Source organism: Epinephelus fuscoguttatus, linkage group LG5 (genome assembly GCF_011397635.1).
Source record: "Epinephelus fuscoguttatus linkage group LG5, E.fuscoguttatus.final_Chr_v1".
In the NCBI taxonomy this organism is placed as follows: domain Eukaryota; kingdom Metazoa; phylum Chordata; class Actinopteri; order Perciformes; family Serranidae; genus Epinephelus; species Epinephelus fuscoguttatus.
In genome coordinates this window covers 18,489,885-18,510,871 of record NC_064756.1, presented here as the reverse complement: position 1 = coordinate 18,510,871, position 20,987 = coordinate 18,489,885, and the positions used below count along the sequence as shown (strand labels likewise).

Sequence of the window (20,987 nt, the reverse complement as noted above, 5' to 3'; positions counted from 1 at the left end):
TCCCTAGAGTAGGCTGAAAGCATACAACATAACAAATCAAGCCATGGAAATGATATGACGGCAGATAAATAAAGCCTGACTGATGGAGCTGCTGAGGTGTGAGTTGTGTTTTGTGTGCTTGAAATTTGCTTGTAATCATTTTTCTCACTTGATTTAAAATGAATAAATAAAAGAAACTACTGCAGCTAAATTTGAAATACAGGAGATGACTTTTAATTAACCAGTTATGGAGAGGAAGGAAGTGCAAATCTTTGATCACTGCTGTTTGCACCTTCTATTTGTGGATATTAGGCTGTTCACTGCAAAGTTAAGAGTAGTATTTCATAGAAGATGGGGCCACTTTAACACCATGCATAAACCAGGCTCTGTGGTATCATATTTGACTTAAAGTTTCTTTATGCTTCTGTGTACTTGACGCAACCTGCAGTTGGTGTGTGCCTATCGTAGTTCTGTGTCCTGTTGGTCTATGTCACTATGCAATTCCCCGCCAAAGTGCTTGGCAGGGTGCAGTTCTTTTATAGATCTACCTAGGCTCTGTGTCGTCTATGGTCATTGCTCGTTCTTTTGTTTATCTTCCGGCTTTGCTCTAGTCACAGTGAAGATGGCGACCGAGAGAGAAAGACTGTTGCTGGAGCTCGAAATGATCGACATTGAACAACAAATGCTCCTCAAACTCAAAAACTCATAACACAACCAATCACAATGAAGACTTTTGAAAATGGCAGTGTTGTGGTACTGCAGCAGGAAGTGAAATCTTGCAAAATAATGGAAATGATGGAGTTTGAAGGACCAATCATAGCCCTTGCGTTGGGTCTGCATTGCCTCGATGCATGGTTACAATTTTTTGGAAGTGCACGTCGCTTCTCTGTGTCGGTCGCAGAGGGACACAACGCCTTGGCAAAGCCCTCTGCGTCGTAGGTACGCAGAAGCATAAACCTTGCCTTACTGTGTGGAAGTTTAGGGCAACACTTACAAAAGCAACTTATTATATATCCTTCAAAAGAGAGCAATCAGGACCAATGTGGGTCACAGGGAACACACCAACAGATCTAGTCAAATTTGAAACAACATTCAAAAATGTTTCAAGGAAGGGGAGAATTTAATTTTAAAAACTATGTGTTTGTGCAACCAAGAAGGGGTGGACTTGTGTGGAATGGGCTGCATGATGAAATTAAACAAAGCACACACATAAATCAATTTTAAAAAACTACACAAAAGATATAGATGAGGAAAGGCTGTGTTAGGGGAACGCATATTTATTCTGTAACACTGGGTGGTACTTAGACTGTATGTTAAGGTTTCAGCTCAGGAGAGGACCCAAATGCAGATTCAACAGGCAGGTTTGAGTTTTCAACAGAAGGCGATTATATATATATATATATATATATATAGATATATATATATATATATATATATATATATATATATATATATATATATATAAAATATATGAAGGACTTTCCAACAAAGGTAGGCAACTCCAAAAAATCCAAACTAAAAACAACCAGGAAAAGACATGAAGACCAGGGATGGCTGCATGACGATGGCAGGAATGATGAACGGACTGACAAAGGGAAGCACACAGGTATATATACACACACGGAAGACTAATCACAAGGACGAGACACAGCTAGAGGAGGAAGACATGGAGCAGACAAGACTAACACAGAACAGGAGGACAACAGGCTTAACGAGACAGGTGTGGCAGAAAACAGGCGGAAAAACACACAAAGACAGGAAGTAAAACCAGACACAACACATGAGGAGAGAATTTACAAAATAAAACAGGAAGCAGATTAAATATGAGCTAAACCAACAGACACTGCAATCTTTGTCTTGTTTGGTTTTTATTATGTTTTTTGAATTTGCGGTTCGAAATAAAGTCATTCATTCATTCAAATTACTTAATTTTCAACATCATCATAACTGCAAGCCAGTATAAGAGAAAGCCATTTATTGAATAGGTTATTAAGGAACAAAGGGCAAAAAAATACACATTTTCTTGACTTATACACATTTTAGTACTTTTTTTCTTTTGTCACATAAAAATAAAATGTCTCCCTAAGATTTAAGCTTGTATAACATGAACTGAAAAACATTTAATGTTAGTATGTAAGGGTTTTAAGTGCCAAAAGAGCTAGGTTATCATCTCAGAATAAATGTAGCAGTGAGTAAAAGCAATGGCAGTGGCGTTAAAACTTTACTGAAGTGGAGAAGGTTTTGGCCCAATATCCATCCATCTATTACATGATCTGGGTACTTAATACCATTGGTTTCATTCATGCATCCTGGCCTGGTATGTGATGTGTGAGGAAGTATTAATGTTGTTTTTCAATCTTTCCCTACAGTGCATATTTTTGTGACTCACCAAAGCTGAATGATTATGTGTAAAAAAAACAGGTTCTAACTCTGTGTAATAGTTTAATAAAACTCCAAGCAGCGCTGCTTCATCAGTGTAAGTTTAACAAACTTCAACATACACCATGTGCAAGTGGCATCAGCCATTAAAAAGGCACAAAAACAAATGCATGCATTACTGTTTCTCAGACTAAATGACAGAACATCGGCTGCTGATTTACTTCTTCATAGCTCACCACTATAATATCACTAAGGAACCCCAGTTAGAACTTACTTAACAACATTAATTGAAGATAACGCAACATTATATGGCAGATTGTAGAGATAAGTAAGCGCCAAACTAACAGAAAATACGATGTTAGTGAAGGAGATTTCATCGCCTCATTCTGTGTCTACTTGCTTCAAGAAGCCTCTGTTGTGATGAATAGCCTGCAGGAGCCTGGTCTGCATCGTCCTCTCCACTGGGTACCTCTCGTAGATAGGCAGCAATAACAGACAATGGCAGGTGAGGGATTCTGGCAAATGGATCTCAGTGGCGTCGGGCAGGACAGCGACTCTCATCTTGATGCTCTCCATGCCCAGGTAGGGTACGCGGTCGCAGCCTGTGAGGAACACTAGCGACAGAAACATCTTAGATTAATTAAAGAAATGTCTCAAATAGCTGAAACTAACCTCACTGAGTCAGGTTTGATGAATGATAATGAGGACAATCATTTCCTTACAGAGGAATTTTTTCTTGTCCTCTGCTGTCAGATTCTCAAACACCTCCCAGAAGGTCACGATGTTTGGATGACTGTCGTGGTAGACTCCTTCATAAACTGTGTTCTGTTTGGAAAAAAAAAATAGATATGAAAATGATAAGTACATTGACTCACCTACTGTACTTTCACATTTTAATGCACTTGTACTTTACTCAATTTTTTCAATTTCATGCTTCTTTTTACTTTTACTCCATTACAATTCAGAGGGACTGAGTTAACTTCTTACTCCACTCTGTGGTTCTTAGTCACTTTATTCATCTGATGCAGCAATTTTATTTTATCTTTAATTTATCTATTATTATCTTTAATTTTCACTTTTTATTTTTTCTCTTTAATCTTACTATATAATGACGAAAACTCTGTGTGTCTCTTCCATGTTTTTCTCCTCACTGACTTGGTCAATCCATGTGAAATTTGGCACAGTGGTAGAGGGTCATGGGAGGATGTGAATGAAGCAATATTACATCAATTGGCCAACGGGGGGCGCTATAGCAACCGATTGAAATTGCAAACTTTGAATGGGCATATCTCATGCCCTGTATGTCGTAGAGACATGAAACTTTGCACAGAGAGGCCTCTCCTCATGAGGAACACATTTGCCTCAAGAACCCATAACTTCCGGTTATATAGATTTTCTGCCATTTTGAATTTTTTTTTTTAAAAACACTTAAAATTGATCTTTTCCTAGGAAGTTGCATGCAACTGCATGAAACTGGGTGAACATAATCTAGGGACCAATATCTAAAGTTCCCTCTTGGCAAAAGTTGGAAAACTTACTAAACCTGAGCTTCTATAAGGCAATGAATATTGCGGAGGGCGTGGCTCATCACATAAAGGTGTATAACATCTCAAGGGTTTCACCCATCACCACGCAACTTTGTAGGCATATGACCACACATAATCTGAGGGGACCCCTCCATTATTGACCCGGTCAAACAAAATGGGGGCGCTAGAGAGCTAATTTCTTATCTAGGCCTAACCGCCATATGGATTTTTACTAAACTTGGTAGATATGTAGAACAGGACGCCTCAAGGTGACTGGAGAAATTTAACTCTAATTGGCAACTGGGTGGCGCTATAACAACAGAAAAATGCTTAAAAATGGCTAAAATGTGACCGACCGCTGTGGCTCTCCCTGTGGCCCAATGTTTGTTTTTTTCTAATTTTTGGTATGACTAAGTCATGGTATGGTATACTGTACATAAACTGTCAGTGTGTCATTCTGTTTGTCCCACGTTTTCTACTCGCAGACATGGTCAATCTACTGTACTTTCAATAAAGCAATCGCACTATGAAATTCACAAAAACTCTGTCTGAATACATTGCTCTTCTTAATGGGTTCACTTGACTATTTAATCTGCAATTTCCTATGACCTGTATCCCAAACACACACCATGTGAAACTGTACGTGGGCAACTGTGCACTCAGTGGGTATGGACTAGTTTGCGTGATTGTGGGAAACTCCAAAGCTACCAAGCAGCAATGAATTCATAAAAATTGTTGCCAGAAAATCTAAAAAACAATATGAAATTTGTTGCTGTTTGGTAGCTTTAGACTTGAGTGATTTCCCCACAAGTGCCTTACTGTAGAAACTGTTTTCAAAAAATAAGTTATAAAAATAGTCCAGAACTTAACTCAGATTTCAAGTTTCTGACAAACTGAGAATGTATGGTATCCATTGAAAAACTGTTGGGAGTGATGTAAAATGCAGACAAATGAGCTAATACATGATACTCTGATACTGTATTCTTGTCTGAAATGATTTCTTTGAACAAAAGTTAATATAAAACTTGGAATTTTTGACTTTAAAATCATTGTGTAAGGATAAATGTCTGTATGTGCATTTCTGACTCTCTTTGAGATTTAAAAGTCAAAAGTTTCTCCTGGTTTTCAGCAGACCTGCTTGAACACCTCCCAGTCGTAGTTTTCTTGGCCCACCGTCACGGCTTGCAGCTCCTCAGGCTGGAAGAACTCCACCACGTCGATGTCACACACCTTGAAGAACCCTTGCTTGAACGCTTCGAACACTCCCTCCACTGATTTGTTGAAGGCGTAGTCGATGTAGGCGTCGACGAACTCTTTTCTATTAAGAAAAAATAATTTAAAATAGTACAAACTGAGTGCTGATATTGTCCAGAGACCTTGCTTATATAATCCAACAGTGACTCCACACGAAATCCTGAATGGCAGGACATTATTGGTGCACTGCTCTCTACAGGCTGACAGTTTTAACTCATGAGGATGAATAACTACAAAGTTGGGAGGATACCAAAGAGACAGACTGACTGAACTGTAAGACGTTTGAAGGTTGTGAGGCAAACTCTAAATCTGTGCTGCTGTGAGCACTGTGCAGATTGATGCATACGGCAGTTCTGTATAAACATACTTGTTCGACGCTGTGACAGGTTTTCCAGGTTCTGTCGGATCGAGCTCAACTTGCTCACCACCCCAGGGCACCTGTAAGGAATGGTGATCACAGCCAGATTAGAATATTGTAGCACTGTAGTAAGTGGGTAAAGGCAAATAACAGACCACCTGGATCAGTCAAAAAATTACAGCACTTTACTGTAATGCAGCCCATCTAAAATCTAAGACGTTATCTTGTCTCATATCATGATATTAATATAATATGGATATTGCTCAGCCCTAAGTACAAGTTTGAAATAACACCAGCAGTCAGGAAGGCTGTGATTGAAGGAAACCTACAGTGAAAGTAATCTCCGAGCTTTGTACTTTTTCGGGAGTGTAGTCCTCCAGCATGCACCGGCAAGACCTGAAGACACAATGAATACACAAAAGATCAATTTGAAGGAATACTTCACACACACATAATGAGCAGTTGTATCTAAGAGTCACTAACTAAACCCAGGTTATTCTTGCATGCCTCAATGGTGAGCGAAGAATCCAAACAACAGAGGAAATTCTTGATGAATTGGTGTGAAAGGACAGCAGGTTTAACAACAGTAATGCTACATCAAAACATCCGTGACCAAACTCTCACACAACTTGTGCAGTTTAATCCAAGTCTTATTTATCCAGTTGTACAGCGGTGGAAAAAAGTTTTCGGACACCCCATGCATTTGTGAAATATTGCATTAAGAATCACTCTTAGGTCTTCAAGTGCAATTTCTTTTAGTACACCACACATCCAAGGCCAGTAGAACTTGGCTGCAGGAGCACAGTATCCAGGTGTTAGAGTGGCCAGCTCAATCCCCGGACATGAGCCCCACTGAAAATCTGTGGTGGATTATCAAAAGGTCTGTTTCAAAGCATAAACCAAAGAATTTAGAAGAATTAAAAGCAGTAATTCAAGAAGAATGGGACAAGATTACCCCTCAACAGTGTGAAAGGCTCGTGGGGAACATGCCAGCCAGGATTAGAGCTCTACTACGTGCCAATGGCAGGACTACTAAATATTAATTTGATGATGTGATGGTTTATTTATTTTTTGTTCAGTTTTGAACACATTCTCTGTTATTTGTTGACTTTGATACCGACAATGTTGAGAACTGACATATTGAAACTGTCAAGAATTTAGTTTTGTTAGTTTTTCTTAGAAACAATAAACAAAAAAATATAATTTGTATTTGTTTGTATCTGTCTAATGCAGCCACACCTTTTGAAACACAAAAAAGATTTTTCCACAAATATTTCATGATAATATTTGAGATTGTGTAAAATTTTAACGGTGTCTGAAAACTTTTTTCCACCACTGTATGCTCAGCACTTCCCAAACACATGTACTTTTGCTAAAACCATACTATTATTTGAAACGATCACGCATACGAGTAACACGCACGGTCAAGTGCATGGTTTGATCTCTGCTCGTGCATTTCATTCAGCAAAGTTCAAACTTATGTGCTTGCCCATGCATGCTATTTGTCCATGTCTGTGTTTATGCAGCCACTGTTCACTTCAATTCATCAGAAATCTTTTTTGGATTGTTCGTTCACAGTGTAAGCATGCGAGAAATATAGATTTCTTCACAAATCCAGTCGAGTGGGTCGAGTTACTGACACAGCTGTGACCTGCAGATGTCATCTATAAAGTGTTATAACTCAAAACTACCAAACAGACGACTTAACTTTGTGCAGTAAAGCAAGAGTACTTTTGTCCATTTAAAATAGCTGTAGATTGAAACAGTAATACAACAAAAGAAGCATCATTTTTAAATCTTACTCTGCCATGACAGGTTCAAACTCCTTCATGTCATCCAGTGAGGGTTTGACTCTGAGCAGCTTCTTGAAGAGAACCAGTGGGACGGGCATGTGGATAATGTTGTGGTTGAAGAGAGCCAGGCCGCACAGAACGCCAAACAGGAAGTAAGTCTTCTCGTCCACTTTTGGCTGTTTGGTTGATGACAAACACATGATTAGGATTTGGTACAATTCAGTGACTGACCCTCAGAGATAAAGCAGGTCGTCCACTGATTGGAAGATCAGCGGATCGATCAGCAGCTCCTCCGGTCTGCATTTTGAAGTATCACTGGGCAAGATACTGAACCCCAGATTGGTCCTGATGGATGTTGCATTGGTGTGTGAGTGCGTGTGAATGGTTACTGAGTAGCAGGTTGCACACTGTATGGTAGCCTCGGCCACCAGTGAGTGATTGTGTGTGTGAATGGGTGAATGTGACTTGTAGTGTGTAAAGTTCTTTGAGTGGTCAGAAGACTGGAAAGGTGCTATACAAGGACATGTCCATTTACCATTTACCATTTACCATCCCATGTTTTCACAGGATGAGGTAAAATGTACAGTATGTCTTTATTTATCTTACAAAATGTAAAACGGGGCATCACACCCCCCACATTACACCGCCATGTTTCTACAGTAGCTCAGAAAGGACAAACCAAACACTGGAGATAGAGAGAGGGTTTTTATGTAAGTGCTGGAAGCCACTAAATCCTACACGCTGCACCTTTACTTTTCTTTTTAATGTACTGGTCTTACCTTGGGAGGAAACCAGGCCAGAGTCTTGGTCTCGTTGTACATGAACATGTCAGACTCGGGAGCCATCAGCTCATCAAACACATGCAGGAAGAAGTCCTTTTTGTTGACATTCATCACCTTATTGACGTCCACAAATTTAACCTAGGAAGGAAAAAATAATACTTGTTTTTGCTTGTAGCCAATGGCTTTGTGAGAGAATTACTACTTATCTAGCAAGAACCACGCCACAACAATATGTCGTTTAAAGGTTTAATGAAATACAGGAGTTATTGAATGTTGAGAATAGATGAATGGATGTGGTTGAGGTAGAGGGAAGATGTCATCTGTTAGGCTGGTCTGGGAGGATGTAATGAAGAATGGGCAGAGGGAGACTCAGTGTGGGGGTTCCGTCTCAGGCATGTATATCCACCTGAGCTGATCACTGGCCCCCAAAAGAGTCAGATTTAAATTGAACTGATTTGAACATGAGCTCGACGGAGATCGTCAAGATTGTTGTGGATGTAGGAGCGATATGCCTGGGATGACCAGTGGCCTAGGACCTGAATGGTTTGGTGTGAGATGCCTACTCTGGCTGCTGTGGATGCTGCACCAATGCGGAAAGAGTGGCTAGAATAGAGTTCTGGAGATACGCCTGAAATGCGTAGGACTTGGTGTAAGTGTGTCTGGAACCAGAATCGATTGGCCATTTTCCCATTTCGGTGAGAAAGAGTGGGTCTTGAGGTGATGCCTTAGCAGCATACCTGGAGCTGATGTATTTGGTCAGTGGCTCGTATGGGTTGAGGTAGGATTCGAGGCGGAATAAGTAGATAGGGAAAGAAACTCCCGACTGATCTGTTTTGCTCCTTCGGAGCGTGAATGAGCGAGTCAGCAGTGTGGATGGTTATGTCAGATAGACTGGAGTGACGAGAAGGATTATATACGGGTGAAGTCGGGGCAAATTCAGAGCACCTCGGGAATCCCAAAAAGCCAGCGGAAACGTGGATTCTAGGGTTAGGTCAACCACAGGAGATATATAGCCTGAACGAAGGGTGCGAAAGCAGAGGCTGAGAAGGTCTGATGTGAGTGGCAAGCGCCTAGCTGGGAGAGCCGGCTCCTGTTTACGCAGGCCTTTTATTAACATAGTAACGTGAGAATGGGAGGTTGTAGGACAATGGGAGCCAGTGACGAGTTTGATGAAGAAGTTGATTCCTGCTAAGTAGGACTGGATGGTGGAGGACCGTATTTTTTGGATGGAATGAGCATGGGTGATGAAATTGCAGATGGACATGATGTCCAGAGAGGGAAAAGGTAGCTGGTAGGTGGAGTAAAATGCCTTGAAGCAATTACAGCCAGTTAGGTAGGCTGAGAGTGTGCTTGGGGCAAGACTGTTAAGGATGGCTTCTTGTAAAGCATGAGAGAGGTTTGACGGCTGTGGAGCTAGTTGAATATTGTGGCTGAAAACGGTAGGATAGGTGTTGGGTGAAGATCTGATTCTGGGGCCAAGCATCTGAATTTCTGGAACGAGAAGCGAGACAATGAGTCAGCAATGCTGTTGTAATGATGAACTGGTGTTGAGCTGAGAATAAGGTGAGTCTGTGCAGGAACTGCATGATGGCTAAAGAACGAGATTGACCTTGTTCAGGATCTCTACAACTGCGGTGTTATCGGAGTGGATAAGTATGGACTTCCTAGACCATTCGTGCCCCCGAAGAATGGCAGCTATTATGATGGGATACAGCTCGTGAAGCACAGAGGAAGGAGAGCGGGACTCTGAGTCGAGGGATTCGAACTCTGGGGGCCAAGCAGAGGCAAACCATCTCCCTCCATAGTAGCCGCCAAACCCGGTGGAGGGAGCCGCGTCTGTGAAAAGTTGAATGTCCTCAGGCTGGGTGATGAATTCGTTGTAGAAGAAGGAAATGCCCTTCCAAGAAGATAGGGAATGTAACCACGTGCGCATTTCGATTTTGCAGGCATCGTCCAGAATTACCCAATCGTAGAGAGAGGGTATGGCAGCAGCCTTCGACGAAAGGATGGACAAGAAAGATTTAGCTTGAGGGATTATGCAGATGGCATAATTGAGATGGCCAAGGAGGGCTAACAGCTGGCGTTTGGTGCATCTGTCTGCTAGAGGGTAGTTTGACAGAAGCAGAGAGATGCGCTGTATTTTCTCCAAGGGCATAGATGCTTGGAAGGAAATTGAGTCCAGGGTGATGCCAAGGAACTCAATGGAAGTGCCAGGTCCTGATGTTTTCTCCTCGGAAAGGGGGACGCCGAGTTCAGAGAAAGCATTAGTGAGCGTATTGAGCCCGTGGCAAGGAGGTGAGGATGGTGGAGTGATGACAAGAAAATCGTTGAGAAGATGGAGAATGTAAGGGAGCCTGTGGTTGTTAGTAAGGATAGGACATAGGGCTTCTAAAAGAGAATTGAAGATGTTAGGGCTGCTTTTGCAGCCAGAGGTAAGGCACACAGGAAAATAATATGCCCCCTTCCAGCAAACGCTGAAAAAACACCAGAAGTCAGGATGAATGGGCAAAACTTTGAGTGCGCTGGTGATGTCTGCTTTAGAAAGCCAAGCTCCACGTCCTGCTAGCCAAATGAGGGAGATGGCATGGTTGATGGCTGCGTATTGCATGGAGAAATCTGGACTTGGAATGACACTGTTAATGCTTGGAATGTGAGTCGTGTGGGGAAGACAGGTCCATAATTAGCATCTTTTTCCAGAGTATTTAATTTAATTTAATTTAATTTAATTTTATATACTTTATTAATCCCCGAGGGGAAATACAATTTTTTCACTCTGTTGTCAATTACACACAGGTCCGAACACATTTGCGAGTGGCAACGCCTATTGGGCTGATGCGGAACGGTGGAAAAGGAGGAATATTGAGCGGACCTATGAATCCTTCTTTGACCTCTTTAGCCAACAGGGTGTCAACAGTGTGAGGTTCTGCAAGAGCAGACTGGAGGTTGTGACAGTGTGTGGGAAATGTCAGGGAGAACTGCCATACCAGGATGAAAACCATGTGTGAAGCCATCTATGAGAAAATGAACGAGCTGTCTATCAGGATGGTTTTGTAGAGCAGTGGCAAGGACATTTACCTGAATGGGGGTGCTGAGGTACTGTACAAGCAGGTCTGACAGGCGGTTAAAGACTGTGGTGTTGCATGAGGAAGATGGACGTGAGTGAGGTAGCGGAGCATTGACGGTGCATGCTGTGGCAGGGTGAGAAGGGGCTCCACGTAGCTCGCAGGAGAGGGACCTGTGGGCTGCGAATATGCGGCAGTGGAGTTCAGAGTCAAGGGTGCCCCAGTACGTTCCCTGGTTAAATTGCTGTATGCTGCCAGCTGCTTGGTTAGTGAAGTGCACGTGGTAACTGTAAAACCCTGTCCCTCCGAACGTAGGGCCATGTCGAGTACGACAGATAAATAATCATCCAGCTCTGCTCTCCGTGTGGGAAATGCAGAACGGATGGCGTTGCGGTAGAGAGAAAAAGCGAAGTCAAAATCTGTGGGGGTTAGGTCTTTAGACTGTGAGGGTAGTGAGTGGCAGAGCTGCACGGAGCCTAAGTTTGTCTGCGCTTCCCTGAGCTGATTAGTGTCGATGACTGATGGCTTAAGAAGCTGGGCTAAATCTACGTAATTACCAGTGAGAAAGTATGAAAGCCCGAATGACTGCGGACATTCCTCACGGAGTAGTAGTCTCTGCATCTTTCTCCTGTTTGAAGAAGAGCATCTCACACCGCTGTAGCAATCCTAGACTGCCCTCGTGTGGTTAGGAGCTGAATTGCATGTCAAATAAAGGGGGGGAATAAGACGGCGAATAGTAATAGTCGCATTAAAAAAAATCGATTTTTCAAAAATAAAACGACTATTCGAAAATCGAAAATCATGACCCATCCCTAACGGGGATTTTGTGAAGCCTGCGAAGACAGGGCTGAAAAGCAAGCTGAAATCATCTGAGAGAATTCAGGAACAGAGGGAGCAGGCACAGGGGGACATACAACCTGGCCCCCACCAGAGGGGGCTGATGATGCAGGCTGTGGCTGAGGCAGCAACGGCCCTGTGACATCACGCCTGACGATACTGGCCGATGGTGGCACGGGTGAAGAAGCCGGAAGAGCGGGAGGTATGGAGTCTGTTGCTGCGTTGATAAAGGCTGAATCCAGTTGAAAAAGTGTGGTTTTGTTGCCGTTGCAGTGGAATGGGATGCCCTCGCTCCGCAGGAAACGTTGGAGGCGAGTGACAGTCCGGTCTCTGATATTGGGCTCAGTTTGAGGACAAGGAGACTGCCGGCTCGCGGATGAGGGCGCACAGCGGGTGCGCCGTGGTGTAGAGCCGGGAGCTGGAAGCCTAGGCTATGGGATCGGCTGCCGATGAGGAGAGGGTTGGAGCTGGCCCCTACGCCCGTGCCCGCGGTGTCTGGTCCTCGCTGAAGGAGGAGCGGAGGCCTGAGATCTGCAGACCCCCGCGGTCCGAGTCGGAGTTGGAGAGATCTCGTTGGCGGAGCTGGAATGGAGACGCCGGGACTGAGGTACGATGACCATTGAACGCAGGCGACCACGCCGGCGTGTTTGGCTGCATTCTGGTTGCTGCTGCGAGTCTGGTGGACCGGTGTCAGACAGATTGTCGAACGGGTTGCTGTCTGAATCGGTCGGGTAGATCTGCAGTACCGGATCATGGTAGGTAACGTTAGACAATCTTTACGTTTTGTCTTTGTTTGAATGAAAGTTTTCTCTGTGAAGCGTTTGGCGAGACGCGTGGTCTGTCTGAGCTCGAGAAATCTTGAGAAAAACGGGGTAGGATGAGTTGACCTGGCATAAGTAGGCTTGGCAGGTGATTAGAGGTGTGGTTGAGGCGTGGTTCTGCTCCCGAACCTAAGTTAACAGGTTAACTACATATGTTTAATTACTAATTCTGACAGCTCACCTTCACACAGTCCTCTATTTCTACCATCGACAGCCAATCTTAATCTTTAGTTGATAAAATTTTACATTTACCTAATTCTAATTACAATAAAACATTTTGTTTCTATTGGGTAATGGCATGTGTCCAGGCATTTATGTCCATATATTCTTAATGGAAAATTATTGCCAATATAACATCAAACGTCCACTGTAGTTGACTTATTGCTCAAGGAGCACTCAGTCAATTTTACACATAAAGTTAAGAGTTCTCTTGCAGAGCAATGGAACAGATGCTTTCAAATTGCATTGTGGGAAGTGTAGGATCTGGTGCTGTTGATATTCTACCCATACCAGCGGTTTTAAGCGTACTTACCAAAAGCTCCCTTCTGAAGGCGCAGTGGTCGGCTGCACCGAGCTGTCTGAAGGTGTCCTCGACCAGATGAGCTCGTCTCAGAGTTAGCTGGAAGATCGGGGCTGGGGCAGAGTCTTTTTCAGGATGCATTAAAGCCATTTGATGTATGAAATGTTGTGCTTCCTGTAATTTCAAAACCCTTTGTTAAAAATCTCTTTATAAATATCTCACAGATAGAAAACAATTCTGAGTAATATTATAGAGTACAAGATATATATTCTTTAATACGAATGCTCAAATTGAGAAACAATTTATTTTTACACATACTGTACCTTTGCTACAGCTGCAAACATGTTAAAGGCAGACATCTTGCAAACCAGAGTGAACAGGAATGGGTAGCGGCAGAAAATGGCAGGTGTGTTTTCATCATCCTTTAAGAAAAATAGTCAATGACTTACAATAACTTAGTTCAGTAATAAGCAGTCCAACTGAAAATTAAAAGCATTCAGGACTGACTATTCCTATAAAACAATTTAACACAATGTGGCATACTGTGTGTAACATGTGTTCATACCTCCACTTTAGAAAAACGCCACCAAAGAGCGACGTCTGTGATGGGCACATTACCACTGATTTCCTCTACGTAAAAGGTGCTCAGTGGGACTTTGTAGGACTTTCCGGCTTTGTTAGCCTGTGAATAAATACATACATTAAAAAAACCACTATATACTACTATACACTATATATAAGTGTTTTTGTAGAACATTATGATGTCACAGTGAAGTCGACCTTTGACCGTTTGGATATAAAATGTCACCAGTTCATTATTTTATTGTGTTAGACATCTGTGTGCACAAATTCTTGAGATACAGCCAAAAACATGTTGTGCTAGGTCACAGTGGCTCTGACCACCAAATTCTAATCGAAGTGACTTTGACCTTTGATCACCAAAATTTAATTATTATTATTATTATTATTATTATTATTATTATTAGATTTTATTATGTATGGACATCACAATTACATTGGACAAACCAGATGCACTGCTTGAGTGTTTTAGCATACATGCTAATTCTCAGTTCATCCTCGAGCCCATTGGATATCTGTGCCAAATTTCAAGGAATTAACTCAAGGTGTTCATGAGATATTGCAAGAATGGGACGGACAGATGAACACAAGCTAGATTTAAAATTCTATTAAAGCAGCACTTTTTGACAACGACTTAGATTGTCCATGAAACAGACAAAAGTATAGCTGTCAAAGCCTAATTAATTCATATCAAAGGTATGTTTCACTGTGTCATGTGTCTGAGGATGTGAGGGGTCTGTCTATGTTTGTGGTGCATGGGATTTAGTTAGTGATGGTTTTCTGTTGGAATGCAAACACCTTACAAATGTGAATGTACAGTATTATGTAAATACTTGGTCTAATATTACAATAATGGAGCATCATCAGGTGATCATATATATATATATATATATATATATATATATCTCTTCATTGTTGTTATACCAGGAGCTGTCCTGTTTGTCAGGGATTTAGTCAATGCCGGTTATTTTGTTGAGTGTTATAAGTGAGTGGTTCTGTAAACTGTCACAAATGTTAAGTTCAATCAAACCTCTCTAAAACCTATGGACTTATTTGTTTTCAGCTATGGTCCAGACTTAACATACATCAAGAGTCAAAATCTGTCTTTATGAGCCTATTCCAACAATAAATGATTCCCTTTCATCTTTGATGACAAATTCAAAAACTGAAGTAGGTCTGACACTAAACTCACTAACTACTGAAATACAAACACAGAGCACTGACTTTGTAGAGGAGCTTGAGAGCTTCCAGCAGGTATTTGACTCCAGGGTTGTGAGTCACCAAGAGGCCATTTCTTAGCATGAAGGACAGGGCCTTCCTGAACACCAGGATGTGCTTCGTTAGTATGGAGGGTGTCAGGGACGACCACATGGTTTCTGCAGATGACAAACACAGAGTTAATGATATATGGTTTATACATTTTCATACAACAGTTTAATCCACTGATGACTTGTATGGTTTTATACTGTACATTTTAAAATTAGGTTGAGGGAAATATGAACTTTGGATAAAATTTAGTGTCTGCTGTTATATACTTAGTGTTTTCAGAGTCTTCTCATGCAGATCTGCAATGATGATAGCCAACGCCAACACATCAGTCATGACATGAGACTCCTCTTGGAGAAGGGGACACGTCAGCAGAATTGGGAAGATCTCTGGTGATTTCAGGGCAATTCTTGAAGCAAAAAGCAGCTCAATCAGTGGTGTAAGATTTACCTGCATGGAAAAGAGATGGATAAGATAACATTGCACAGCAAGCAATTATTTGTAAATGAATAAATCAGTGCTCCAAAAGGGTTTAGAGCCTGGTAGGTCACTACGCATGACAGGGGTGGTTGGGTAAGGGGAGACTAGATCTCATTAAGTCAATTTACACTCACCAGACACTTTATTAGGTACACCTGTTCAACTGCTTGTTAGCCTAAATAGCTAATTAGCCAATCACGTGGCAGCAGCTCAATGCATTTAGGCATGTAGACATGGTCAAGACGACCTAATAGTTCAAACTGAGCATCAGAATGAGGAAGAAAGGTGATTTAAGTGACTTTAAACGTAGCATGGTTGTTGGTGCCAGACGGGCTGGTCTGACTATTTCAGAAACTGCTGATCTACTGGGATTTTCACCCATAACCATCTCTAGGGTTTGGCCCCAAAAAGAGAAAATATCCAGTGAGCAGCAGTTCTCTGGGTGAAAATGCCTTGTTGATGCCAGAGGTCAGAGGAGAATGGCCAGACTGGTTCAAGATCATAGAAAGGCAACAGTAACTCAAATAACCACTGGTTACAACCAAGGTCTGCAGCAACGAAGAAGGCAAAAGAGGTCCAACCTGGTTCTAGCAAGGTGTACCTAATAAAGTGTCCAGTGAGTGTATATCTGAAGCAAATGAACAAATTATCTCAGTGATGCATGAACATAATCTAATTAATGTTCTTTACTGATTGTCTGATCCATGGTATTTCCAGCATCTGGTCGAACGCTCTGCTCGCTGCCTCAAGGTCCACAGTTAAGGCACCTGCTGTTAATGGAGGCCCACTGATACCAAAAGCAAAGCATTAAAACAAATTAGCAGCGCCAATATGAATAAATTACAATACATTCAGATCACCTTTTAATTCTGAAGCTTACTCTCATATCTTAACATAAGAACTGAGTTTGCAACTGAACAGTTAAACAATAGAAAAAGGACTCACTCAGCCTTGGTGAAACTTGCAACAAGACTTGAACTTGTCAGAAACATAGAGGATATTTCTCTGTTGAATAAGAACAGGGATGTGTTACTATATATGAGACTGATTTGTATGTGCACTTACACAGTTACGACAATCGTACAGTTATAAGAGAAGAACCTTTTTGCCTCTGCGTTGCCATGTTTCATTGACAGCCATTTTTGTAGTTTTGTCTCATCAAGCCGCCCGGTTATCTGTCCTTGGTCCAAACCCTGACAAGACAAACATTAGATTTAACTTTAAAGCCAGACAGCGTAACAAATGTCACAAAATCATTATTTAAAAATTCACTTGAACAGATTTTAATGCAAGGGGACATAGAAAAATGAATCATAAAATATGTGAACACATTACCTTCGTAGGTGAAGTGTAAGCAAAATTTGTATTCCACCCTGCAGATATTTTCCAGTCTGCTTAAACAAAGAAAAGACAATAAAAACAAACTTACAAATGTCATTTAAACTTCCTAATTTACACCACCTTCTACTAACAGAAAACAACACTACAGGCAGTTTCTTCTGAAATGAATTTACTGCTTAAATATTCATTTAACTGAATATTTACTGCCAACTGAGGCAGTAAACTACAACATTTCTCAGGGACTGTCCAAGTCTCATAGTCTTTGGCAGCCATGTTACTGTCTAACATGCACCTCCTGAGATAATTATAAGTTTAAGAGGAGAAATGCGAGGAAGGTCAGAGACAGATCCACCCCATACACCTCAGTAAAATCCAGTTAACACCACACTACCCATACATACCACTGGGTATGTCTGCTGCACCATCAGTGGTCCATGGAAGCTGCACCAGAGTGGGAGACAGGCTGTCCTCTAGTTGCCCGGTCCCAATTTGACCTTTGGCCCCATTACCAAAAGCCCACAGCTGGCCAGAGGAGCTCAGAACCAGAGTGTGACACCTGGGAGACAAGACACAATTATGAATGTAATGAGAAACGTCATGATGTAAAAGTATTTCCGAAGCACCCTCCTAGTTTTTACCTGCCACATGAAATCTGAGAGGCGGGTCCGTCCAAACCGGTGACCAGTGTAGGTATGTCTTTGTTAGCAGAGGAGTTGTGACCGAGCTGACCATGGCTTCCTTCTCCAAAAGTGTAAACCTTGCCATCCTAGAAATGACACCATCATATGAAACAGTATCTTAGACTGTAATTATCTTTACAACATGTTAATTAATGATGAGTGAAGTCAGGAGATTTTGTACCTGTGTTAACACAGCAGAGTGAGCCTCCCCACAGCTGATGGAGGAGACACCCAGAGCTCTGAGGGCAGGTACCTGACAGATGTTGAACCTGCCTGTTGAAGATCATGAAAAGAAGATACTCATTTTAAAAAGGCAACACATATGAGATCTGCTTATTTAGATGAAATATATATCCCCAAAAACTTGTCTGAACATCTAGATGAAAAAACATTCAGTTTACAGCACGATGAAAAACATTTTTAACTCATTTCCAAGTCGCAGCTTCTTGTTTTACCTAATCCAAACGAAGATGGTAAAAATTGTTCTGCTGGGAAACCACATGTGGATGCCACCTGACACACATCACCCACTCAAATACGTCCCACAGTTGCTCAATCAGACTGAGACCTGTGGAATTTGCGGGTCAGGTTGAAGCTTTGAGCTCTTTTTTTTTACGTTCTTCAGGCCGCTCCTGAGCATTTTTTGCAGCGTGGCATGGCACACTGTCCTGCTGGGGCGGTTGCAGCCTTCAGGGAGTCAAGTTGCCATGAGGAGGTGTACTTGGTCTGCAACTGTGTTTGGGTGGGTGTTGTGTGTCAAGTGGTATCCACAGAAATGCCGGGAACGTCTCCTTTGACTAAAATAGCACAGCTCACCAATGGAGGCTGGTAGCGAGTTGAACAAACATCCAAAATGTAAAGCTTGTACAGGAATACAGTTTATCTTTATGGATTATACTTGTGCCAAATTGACAAGAATACTGTCGACGTATGACTCCATCTGTCTTGTGCTTCTAGAGTTATGTGTGTTTGCAGACACGTAATGAATCGTTAATATCTAATGTTTCTTAAAGGGAGTTTGGTGTATTATTTTCCACCAAGAACAGGAAGGGAATTAATCTCAAAATTAATCTAGTTGTAGTCTTGCAAATAGTGACCCTGCAAGATCCCCTAACTTTACAAAATCTTAAAGTGTGTGACTAGAAACTAGCGCTGTCTTTAGATGTGAGAGGGCATCAGACAATTCTTTTAAAGGTCCTCTAGTCCTTGGTAGGCATAAATGTCATCAAGTGAGTTTGTGACTGTGTTAAAGTATTAGTACCCTTCTCATCCACCCTGTTGACCCCCAGCTGGCCGTATTTATTGGCCCCACAGCAGTACACCAGGCCTGGGAGTGTGAGGAACAGAGTGTGGCTCCCTCCAGCTGAAATCTGAGTCACTGCTACGCCAGTCAGAGCGGTCACCAGGTCAGGCGTGTACTGCAGCGACACCTCCTTCCCCAGACCCAGCTGGCCATGACTGTTCAAACCCCACGAGAAGACGTCACCTCCTGTAAAGTGGAAAATAATTGAGAAAAAGTAAGTCTGTTTCTTAAATATACTTTTACTAAGATGATTTACTTAGCACTTTATCGTGCCTGCAAGGGATGGAAAAACTGGATGGCACAGATAAAGTGGGATATGAAAATCGAAACCAATGCTGCTTTACACATAACTAGAGCGTGCACTGTTCCATATAAACACACACACAGATGTCATCACAGTGTTTACTGTTTTACCTTTAGTCAGTGCTAGGGAGTGGGAGTTCCCACATGCAACTTGAATCACCGGTATTTGCAGTGGCAGCGGCACCTGACTGTGTGTCGATGAGACAATGATACGTTAAATAATGAACAAAGATTTGCTGACTTTCAGAGTTGCATCTATAAACTGAGATCTTGCCTTGGTTTGTTGTTCAGTAGGTGTGGTGAAATGCCTCGCTGTCCATCCTCTCCCGCCCCCCAGGAGAACACCTGCCCAGATGCACACACTGCCAGACAGTGGTCCTGACCACAGGCTATGGACACCACATCGCCCAGCCTCTCCACATGACCTAATGTAGGAGGACAGAGAATCACAAACTGGGATGTGAAGTGGAACAATCTAACCTTGATAACTCCAATCTAACACTACACTAATCAGCCTAAACGGATTGAAAGAAAGACCATGTACGTCTTGAAAGTAGACAGACGTCTGATATACAAATAAAGAGGCACAGCATTTAAAAACTTCGCTGCCACTTTTAAGTACTCAACTGCAGTGGTATAAAATGTTTTCATTTCATGCTACCTGATACTTCCACTCCACTGATTTTATTTTACAGCTATGATTTCTAGTTACTTTTCACATGACAATTTCACATCACAGCATAAGATCATCTTAATATCATGCACTGTTATAGATTAAACAATCCAACACCAGTGCATGAAAAAGTAGTTAAAATAAGTTCAACATCAACCTACTACAACAAAATGTTACTTACATATTAATGCATCAATAATAATAATTCAACATTATAATTTTAAAACTGTATGCAAGAAAATAACTCTTCATAACTACTTTTACCTTTAAAAGTTTGATTATATTATAATAATCATGTGTGTCATTTTGCAGGAGGAATGCAGGATTATTTTACTGTGTAAAACCCTGAATGCACCACTCTCCTGGATGTCCAACCCTCCCATCTGCACTTGAATTCAACGCACAATAACGCGCTTTAACTTTCGTTGCCTTCACTGACCGACAGTAAACGAAACTGAAAGTTAGCTCCGTTTATGAGCTTGTGTAATATGCCGTGGTGATTCATAGCTGTCGATGGATGCGATAAAGTCATTAGACATAAGTAAACACAGTTTAAGTTCCTCATAAATTATAGTTTTGTTTTGTTTGTTTGTTCTTGTGGAGAAGAAACAAAGAGACAATGAGACAACCCTGCATTACATTTAACAATTTTGAAGTAATATTTAAATAAATAAATAAATACAGGCTTCATAACATTAAAATTTAATAACTTAACTACACTTTTATTTACTTATTTCTTCTTATGTCGGAATATTCTGCTGCCTACCTGGTGTCTTCCCATCTTTACGTTTCTTTCGCCCAAGTTGTCCCTGTGCGTTGTGTCCACATGACAGCACTCCTCCATCCCTGGTGAGGAACAAAGTGTGCTGGTCCCCGCAGCAGATGGAGGTTATGGTCCCGTGGACAGTCCAGGACGCCGGGCTGAGGGCTCTCTGTGGCTCAAACTGTCCACTGGAGCTGTCTCCCCAACAGTATAGCTGCACCATGTCTCCACCGCAATCAGCTGATGTGGTTACATCGTCTGTGCTAAAGAGGTTTTATACCAGTTAGT

General features: G+C 41.9%; 1 protein-coding gene across 2 annotated transcripts; it reads right to left on the bottom strand.

The window, feature by feature from the left end:
* Positions 1-1,939: 1,939 nt before the first annotated feature.
* LOC125888234 (probable E3 ubiquitin-protein ligase HERC6) lies at positions 1,940-20,980 on the bottom strand. 2 transcript variants are annotated; one of them, XM_049575445.1, is made up of 23 exons: positions 20,703-20,980; positions 19,538-19,688; positions 19,375-19,451; positions 18,919-19,146; positions 17,839-17,930; positions 17,616-17,743; positions 17,379-17,533; positions 16,972-17,030; positions 16,738-16,829; positions 16,582-16,641; positions 16,327-16,423; positions 15,426-15,606; positions 15,115-15,266; positions 13,877-13,993; positions 13,635-13,733; positions 13,324-13,485; positions 8,069-8,209; positions 7,299-7,465; positions 5,826-5,892; positions 5,506-5,576; positions 5,019-5,202; positions 3,081-3,183; positions 1,940-2,972 (listed from the first exon to the last, which is right to left on the bottom strand). In XM_049575445.1, exons 1-23 carry the CDS (start codon positions 20,920-20,922, stop codon positions 2,740-2,742), a joined length of 3,036 nt encoding a protein of 1,011 aa, XP_049431402.1. In that variant the 5' UTR covers positions 20,923-20,980; the 3' UTR covers positions 1,940-2,739. The 2 variants fall into 2 exon arrangements, with proteins under 2 accessions (XP_049431402.1, XP_049431403.1); XM_049575446.1 differs by having other exon boundaries at positions 16,972-17,027; positions 20,703-20,979.
* Positions 20,981-20,987: the final 7 nt, after the last annotated feature.